General features: G+C 39.4%; 1 protein-coding gene across 1 annotated transcript; it reads left to right on the top strand.

Annotated features, from left to right (window-relative positions):
• The first annotated feature begins 6,895 nt into the window (after nucleotides 1-6,895).
• LOC145075897 (uncharacterized) lies at nucleotides 6,896-7,757 on the top strand. The gene is made up of 2 exons (XM_079021976.1): nucleotides 6,896-7,468; nucleotides 7,614-7,757. The coding sequence occupies exons 1-2, from the start codon at nucleotides 6,896-6,898 to the stop codon at nucleotides 7,755-7,757; spliced, it is 717 nt and encodes a 238-aa protein (XP_078878102.1).
• The last annotated feature ends 1,307 nt before the right edge of the window (nucleotides 7,758-9,064 follow it).

The raw sequence follows: 9,064 nt of genomic DNA, 5'->3' as shown, positions 1-9,064 counted from the left end.
AGGAGACTTGGTGCTTCAGAAGGTGTCACCTTGGAAAGGTGTCATCCGATTTCGAAAGTGGGGCAAATTGGGCCCCATATATGTGCAACCTTTCAGGATTTCAGCCCGAGTGGGCAAGGTTGCATACCGGATGGATTTTCTTATTGAGATCATCCAAATCCATAACACCTTCCATGTGTCTCAGCTTTGGAAGTGTATGGACGATAAGTCCGCAGTTGTTCCTCTACATGATATTCATGTTGATGACCGCCTGAATTATTTTGAAAGACCGGTAGCGATCTTAGATTGGAAGATGAACGCTCTACGTAATAAGGAAGTTTCATTGGTCAAGGTCTAGTGGCAACATCGGAAAGGTTCCAAATAGACACGGGAGCCTGAGGCAGAGATGCGAGAGCACTACCCTAATTTGTCCATGGCAGTAGACTTCGAGGGTGAAGTCTAGTTCAAGTAGGGAGAGTTGTAACATCTATTTTTCCAGGTATTTGCTTTTAGACCCTTGATTTATGAATTGTTTGCAAGAAGGGCCCTCAATGGCAATTCCGTGAGTTTTGAGTGTTGCTTAAACACACTGGGCATACACTTTGGTATGCTGGATGTACTGTGTCCCACGCTAGTACGCTGCGCATACTCCGATATACTTGGCGTATGTGATTCAGACTAAAACCCTAATATTTAGGGTTTGTGCACTATTTAAGCACCATTATAGCCCCAAGACCTTTCCCTTTATCAACCTCCATAACAAGATCAACCCTCCTTGCAAACCCTAGTCCATTTTGAGCATTTTTAGCTTTGGAGTGAGTTGTTTGCTTCCTTGTTTGTGAAGAAGGACCTTCAAGGGGTAGGCTTGCCTCTCAAGACGTTGGATCCAACATTTTCTCTTCATTGTTCACCGTTTGGAGGTATAAATCTTCAAACTTGGCTTATGTTTCTTTAGATCTAAGTTAAGCCTTGATTTTCATCATTTTTGTCCCAAAACCAAGAGCTTGGTGAGTAGGAGGTACTCCAAAGCCTTTAAGGTTTCCTTTCAGATGTTATAAGGCATTTTAAGTAATTCAATTGCAAGCTTGGATCCTGATTTGTCTCCATTCAAGAGTTATGGTGTAGAAAAGGTTTGATTAAGCTAGGTTTTTATTGTTGGGCTTCTTGTAGCCATGCAAAGGCATAAAGTTTGCAACTTTATGGCCTTAGGGGTCTTAATAAGCTCAAATCTGAAATTTGGTCGTAGGGTCTTAAGGCATTAAGAGCTTATTATGAGTTTTGCCTTAGGGGCGCATATGTTGGGCGTAACTCCCAATATGCCACGCATACTACACCTCATTCGCAATCCTTTCCCGCATTGGTAGAGTACGTTGCACGTACCAGTTGGTATGTTGGGCGTACAACCTAATCCATATTTGGTGATTTTGGGCCTTAAATCATTGGGCTTGGACCATATATTTTCATGGTAATGGATCACTTCTGATTTTGTGCCCATATTGGACTTTGGATGATCTTTGGGGTTGGGCCTAGGATTTTATTGGGTTTAAAATAAAAGGATAAATTCGCCCTTTTACCTTGGACATTAAGCAAGTAATGTAGGTTTTCAGCTATAGGTTATGTTCCAATTATTAATTGGGGCTTTTTTTGTTTAGTTAGAACGATAATTTTTACAGGCCAGCAGCCCAAACATTTATTTTGTTTTTTAGCAGTTGAGATGAGTTTCCTCACTAGATACATAGGTCGAAGGCACCAATGTCGGCCCATTGCTTGTTATGTAGAATGGTAGATGCCTTGTGATAGACATATGAAAGACCAAAATCTGCCCCTAGCATTTGTATGTAAGACCGAGATTTAGCCCTTAGCACTAAACGGGAAGACCATGGTTTGGCCCATGGCAAGAAATGATTATATGACTATGATTTGGCCCTTAGCATTTGTCTTTGTTGAGTCTGTTAGTGTTGCGTCATGGGTCTCATGTTTTGTATCGGGATTGCGCCTGTCCATCTGTGATTATCTTGTAGGGTTATAGTATAAATATGCATGCATGTATGCATAATTTGATGTTAATCTTTAAGTTCACTATTTTGTAACCCTAAACACCTCTACAGTCGAAGTTCTTAAACGAGCTCTTCTGAGGTGTTGAAGTATCAATCATTCGACACATTCAAATCCATACTTGTGTTCATATTTAATTTCATAATTGTTTGCTTGCATAGAATCTAACGATCCTTAAAGAACTTTTGTTCTAACAATTGGTATCAGAGCAGGAGACTGTGTGATCAACACACATTCCTTCTGTATTCAGAATTCCTTAGGGTTTCCGCTTTTATCGTATAAATAGAAGTCGTCTTCTTTGTTTCGACGACAACTCTATTTCTGATAAAACCCTAATCTCAAGTTTACAGGTTTGATTCTAGAGGCTCACCATGTCTCACGAAGATTCACAAACAAATCCCATCAACATCTCAAATAACATTGGATCTACTACCAGAATACCCATAGTGTACACTCAAGACTATGAAGTGTGGGCGCATCACTTTGAAGACTACGTGGTTGGATCTGAAGATAATGGCTATCTCATCTAGGAAGACATCATACTTGGACCGTTTGTTTATTTGGGAACGAACACGACAGTTAAGACCCAAAAAGAGTATAACAAGCTGGTGGCGGATGAACAGAAGATGCCACAGGATGAAAAGGACAAGCTATTGTGCAACATGAAGGCCATGAGAATGATAATATTCGCCTTGCAATCTGACACGTTTCATTTAGTTAGATCATGCACAACGGCCAAAGAAATCTGGGATAGGTTGAAAGAACTCTATTCAACTGATGAAGACTTGGAACACTCCATTCAAACCTTGCTGCTGTCAGAATTTGGTGTTTTTCGAACAGAAACCAGAGGAGAAACTCATACAAACTTTCGATCGGTTCAATCATCTCCTAAGCAAGATGATCAAACACGGAATAGAAAGAAAGTTGATTGAGCAAAAGGTGACTTTCATGAACGGGTTGAGACCAGAATGGATGGCTGTAGTTTCTACTGTGAAAGCGCATGAACAGTTTAAATCTTACTCGCTAGCGAAACTTGTGGGAATACTTAAGTCCCATGAAAGTGTAGTAACCAAAGAAGCGAAAGTGGTCTCTGGTGTGGGATCCCTGGCTCTTGTCTCAAAAGGAAAAATGTTGCAGAAGAAGAGGAAGAGTCTGATATGTCTGAGTGTGACCTCACAAGCGAGGAGTATGCTATGATGGTCACCAATCCAAAGAAGTTTGCAAGGAGAAAATTTCCCGTCAACAAGAACCGAAACTGGCAGGGAAGTTATAGCTCTGAGAAGGTGAAGGATGAAATGAAAATTTCCTCTAAAAAGGATGAAGATAAGAAAGAGAGCAAACTTGCTGGAGACTCAGGATACGACTACAATTACTGTCACGGCAAGAACCACTTTGCCAAAGATTGCATGCTAAGAAAAATGGCTGAGAAAAGAGATGGTGAAGATGATGAGGCGTACTATATGCGCAAGTTGGAAGAGATCAAGAAAAAGAAGGCGACTAATAGTTCTATGAATGCCTTGATTGTACAGGAGAATGCTGATGAAGACGAGTTCGGTGGCGTCGAAGTTTGGTCAACCGAATCTGAAGATGAAGAGGAGAGAAAGCCCACTCATAGAAAGGATTATGTGGCAAAGGAAGTGGGTTTGGCTGGAACGTGCTTGATTGTCAAAGCAAGTTCATCAACTGAAAGTGCATGTGAGGAACCGAACCTGACTGAAAACAACTGTTTTGCAACAAAGCCAGTTAGTGAGCAGATCAACGACTGCGATCGTTTGATCAAAAAGGTACAATCTATTCTAGAATCTCTTAAAGTTCCAATAACAAAATATGAAGAAGAACTAAATGAATTAAAACTTAAATTTTCTAATCTAAGCGGTAGTCTCATGCAAACTCGGTTAACAAATTCTAACCTAACTGACCAAATCAACAGGGTGTCAACGAAGAGTGAGGAGAGAAGAATGTGGATAGAGCTGAAGGAGCTGGAGTTAGTTAGGGCTAGGGATGAAAGTATTTATTTGCAAAGAGAAAATCTAAAGTTTTTAAAACAAAGGAGTGTTTTTTGTTTAATTGCTAAGCGTTTATATACTAATATAGCTCGATTGCATTTAAGTTGTGAGATAGGAAAGAAAATTCATAAGATGATTTTACCCTTTCTTGAATTTAAGGAAGATGAGGTCATAGCAGAATGTGAATCAGAAGTGTCATTAGAAGAGACATCCATGTCCTACAAAATTAGACTGGACAAAATAGAAACCTTCATTGATTCTAAGGAACACAAATGTATGCTAAAAGCTATTTTAGATGAAAATGATAGGTTGAAAATTAAGTCAGACACTATTCAATCATTTAACCAATCCAATGCCAAATTAACTTCTGAAAATAAAATGGACCTAGAAAATACGTCTGAATTTGATGAGGAAAGTGAGATGAGTGAGATCTCAGTAGAAGACGTGATTGATTGCTCTTAGTTCATGAAGAGCGAAACCGAGAATGAGAAACCCCTAATTTCAGAAAATTCGGTTGAATTCTCTCGACTGTCAAAAGATAAGAAACAGAAACTCAGAGAAAAGGCTATGGTTTATCAAAAGGTTCAAACTGTGACAAATCAGGTTTATGCAGTTACAGGGGTCTCTCCAAAGCAGACGTCGGAATTAAGAATCATGGTCGACAAAGACAATGCTGAAGGGTGCGACGACTACTTTTGGTCAGCTTCTATTGATAATGCAGACGAAACTGTAGGCTTGTCTGAGCAGACTTCTTGGAGGGTTAAAGGAAGATACGTTGCTGAACCCATAAAAAAAGCCTCGAGTTTTGACAAACCAAGCACAAGTGGAACCAAAGAAATCCCTGAAGAACCAAAGGAAGAACCAAAAGTTCCAGTCAAAACAACCGAAACTCAAAAGGAGAAGCCAAAGGTCAGCTTCAACATCCATAAATCACAAAAGGAGCTAGCTAAACTGAAATGCTTAAGAAATAAAAGATATGCAAAGAATCTGAATGAGCGAAAAAGTTACTGGCAATCTCAAAATCCAAATCATGTCCCTCCTAAGAGAGCATCATCGGATAAAGGAAAGGAAAAACTAAAGGAAAATTTCAGTCCAAGTTCCTACTATTCCAAGTCTCAGAACCGAAAGTCTAGTTTCGATCCGAATGTCACTCAAAACCGAAAGTCAACTTTCGGTCCACAATCTAGTTTCGGTCCAAAACCCTGTTTTGGTCCTAAAACCAGTTTCGGTCCCTCCAAGTCCCAATACGAAGCAAATTCTATGAAGGACATCAAAGGAAAGGGAAAGCTAACATTAGATTCTAAGTTCCATAATAAGAAATCATCAGCTAACCCTAGGAGTCAAAAGAAAAATCAAATACCTTCTAACAAACCAACCAATGCACTAAAATTTAAACAAGATAAAACTAAAATCAAAGTGTATAGAATTAAAAGAAAACATCAAACTAATTTAGTAAAAAGAACATATTTGGTTGATATTTCTACTACAATTCCGTTTTCTGTGAAAGACTCACCAGGACCCAAGCAACTTTGGGTTCCTAAATCTGCTTGAATTTGTAGGTAATTAGTGACGAGCAGTTCGATGATGAATGGTATATAGACAGTGGCTGCTCGCGTCACATGACAGGAAGGAAGGAAGAGCTAAGGGAGTTTCGGTCCATGAAAGATGGTGGGTGTGTAAAATATGGAAATAACTCCTATGGAACAATCAAGGGATACGGTATGATAACTAATGGAGATTTCTCAATTCGAAAAGTGGCATATGTGGAAGAATTTCAACATAACCTCATTAGTGTGTCACAATTAGTTGTGGGCACTGGTCTGAAAGTAACATTTGATGATGAGGGCTCTGAGATAATTGAGAAGCAATCCAAGAAGATTCTGTTGAAATCTGAACGCAAGGGAGAGATGTACCCTTTAAATTTGAACCCTATACGAGGAAAACCAGCAATATGTTTGCAGTCAAAGGCAAATACAGATGAAAGTTGGTTGTGGGATTGACGATTATCGCACTTGAATTTCAAAGACATTAATAAGTTGGTGATTGGAGATCACGTTCGAGGACTTCCTTTTATCAAGTTCGACAAACAACATCTGTGAGCAGCATGTGAAATGGGCAAACAAAGCAGAAAGAGCCACCCTACACGAATCAATACAAAGATTATTGAAGCTCTTGAACTCTTGCACATCGACTTATGTGCACCTTCTGTTATAGAAAGCTTCGGTGGTAGTAAGTACATTCTTGTTATTGTAGATGACTTTTCACGCTTCACCTGGGTTTTCTTTCTTAAGCAGAAATCAGATGCAACTCCCAAGTTGAAGACATTCATCAAGCAAGTGGAAGTGCAGCTGAAGAAGACGGTAAGGAATATCATAAGTGACAATGGTCAGGAATTCAAGAATAACGATTTTGAGAGCTTTCTGGCTGAAAAGGGGATAACTCACAATTTTTCGGCCCCTTATACACCACAACAGAATGGGATTGTTGAAAGACGAAACCGTTCTTTATGTGAGGCAGCCAAAACCATGCTCATTTTTGCTTCACTTCCGTTATATTTTTGGGCTGATGTTGTTGCAACCGCATGCTACACTCAGAATCGGTCCTTGCTAAACAACAGATTCTCAATTACTCCTTATGACATCTTAAACAACTGAAAGCCAAATGTCAAATTTTTCCACATATTCGGTTCAAGGTGCTTTATTTTCAATTCTAAAGAGAACCGAAATAAGTTTGATATCAAAGCCGATGAAGGAATTTTTCTGGGTTATTCACTAACATCAAAAGCATACAGAGTGTTGAACAAATGCTCAAAACGAATTGAAGAAAACTATTATGTCACCTTTGACAATAACTACATGAAGAAAGCTCAAAGAAGTGACAGTGACTTAGGAGAAATTTTTCCAGAATCTGGACAAGTCTCGGTTCCAATAGCCAACCTGTTTGAAGAATACATGCGGCTATTTGACGAACCAGAGAAAGCAGCACACTCAGAAGCGAAAGCAGCAGATAACAAAATTGATAATCTGAAGCAGATCATAGGTGAAGCTGCCAAAGATATGGAAAGTGAACCTCCTACAGCTATGGGTAATCCACCTTCAACAGACTCAAAGTTACATGGGGAAAGTTCAACTGCATCAAAAACAAACAAAGTATCTTTCGAGGGGGAGGATCCAATTCCGTCCCCACCTCATAAAGGTTCAGGCAAAGGGGAATGTTCTGCTCCAAAACCACCCAATAGTAGTCCTATCGAGGGGGAGAATCCCACTCCCACAGAGAATGCAACCTTTGATGTTGCCACAGATTACGCTTCGCCAGTCGAGGGGGAGAAAGGAAATACAACTGACGAAGGTGATGATAATCAATCAGAATTTGAAGTTGAAGTGAACGCTGAATTAGACCCGGCATATGATCCAAATTATCCTCCGTTAGTAAGATGGACTGAGGACCATCCCAAAGCACAGATTATTGGTGAAACTTCAGAAAAAAGTTCTTACTCGTTCTCAATTTAAAGCGAAACAAACTGCATTATTCTCTAAAGTTGAATTTTGTATGTTTAATTCGTTTGTTTCCAAGATTGAACCGAAAACTGTAAATGGTGCACTTGATCAATCAGATTGGGTCCAAGCAATGCAAGATGAGCTTCATGAGTTCGAACGTAACCGAGTTTGGAGGCTGATACCTACACCAAAGGATGCATCTGTGGTTGGCTTGAAGTAGGTCTTTAGAAATATATTGGAAAAGGAAGGGAATGTCATTTGCAACAAGGTTCGGTTGGTGGTCAAAGGTTATTGCCAAGAGGAAGGAATAGACTATGACGAAACCTTCGCTCCTGTAGCTAAGATTGAATCAGTTAGAATCTTCTTGGCGTATGCTGCTCATAAAAACTTCGAAGTTTTCCAAATGGACATCAAATGTGCCTTTTTGAATGGAGAATTGGAAGAAACTATTTATGTTGAGAAACCACCAGGGTTTGTGAACGATAAATTACATGATCATTGCTATGTGCTGGATAAAGCAGTCTATGGATTAAAGCTAGCACCGAGAGCCTGGTATGAAACTTTAACTCGCTTCTTAAAAATGTCAAAATTTAAACAATATTCGGTTGATCCAACCTTCTTCCGAAAGAAAGAAGGCGAACATCTTATGATAGTTCAGATTTATGTTGATGATATTATCTTCGGCTCTACGAATCCTAGCTTAACAGCTGAATTCAGGAAGTTGATGGAGACTAAATTTTAAATGAGCGCAATGGGTCCAATTAATTTTTTCCTTGGTTTAAATATTAGACAGGGAACAGAAGGTATATTTATCAACCAGGAGGCCTATACAAAGAACTTACTGACAAAATTCGGTATGCATGGTGACTCAAAAGTAAAGGTTCCTATGGCATTTGGCACAATGTTAACACCATCTCTGGAAAAACCTGCTGTCGACATAACACTATATCGTCTAATGATAGGGTCCTTTATGTATCTAACAGCTAGTAGACCGGATATTATGTTTTATGTTTGTTATTGTGCTAGGTTTCAAGCTAGTCCAAGAGAACCTCACATGGTGGCAGTGAAAAATATATTCCGTTACCTGAAGCGAACCTCATCTCTCGGTCTCTAGTATCCTGCAAGATCTAGATTCTTCATTCAATCTTTTTTTGATGCTGATTTTGGAGAATGTGGTCTAGATAGAAAGAGCACTACAGGTGGATGCCAATTTCTTGATGGAAAACTTGTTAGCTGGCAGTCCAAGAAGCAGACCTATGTGTCAATTTCAACAGCCGAAGCTGAGTATATAGTTGCAGCGTCTTGCACTTCTCAAGTAATATGGATTCAATGTCAACTGAGAGATTACGGGCTGAGTATGAAGAAGATTCCTCTCTATTGTGATTCAGAAAGTACAATAAGGATTTGTCACAATCCAGTGCAACACTTAAAAACTAAGCACATTGCACTCAGATATCATCTCATCAAGGATCATGTAGAAGATGGGAACGTGGAAGTACACTTTGTTCAATCCTCTAATCAACTTGC

The sequence above is a fragment of the Lactuca serriola genome, chromosome 9, assembly GCF_051521515.1.
Source record: "Lactuca serriola cultivar US96UC23 chromosome 9, Lser_US96UC23_V15, whole genome shotgun sequence".
In the NCBI taxonomy this organism is placed as follows: Eukaryota; Viridiplantae; Streptophyta; class Magnoliopsida; order Asterales; family Asteraceae; genus Lactuca; species Lactuca serriola.
This window is presented reverse-complemented; position numbering and strand designations above follow the sequence as displayed.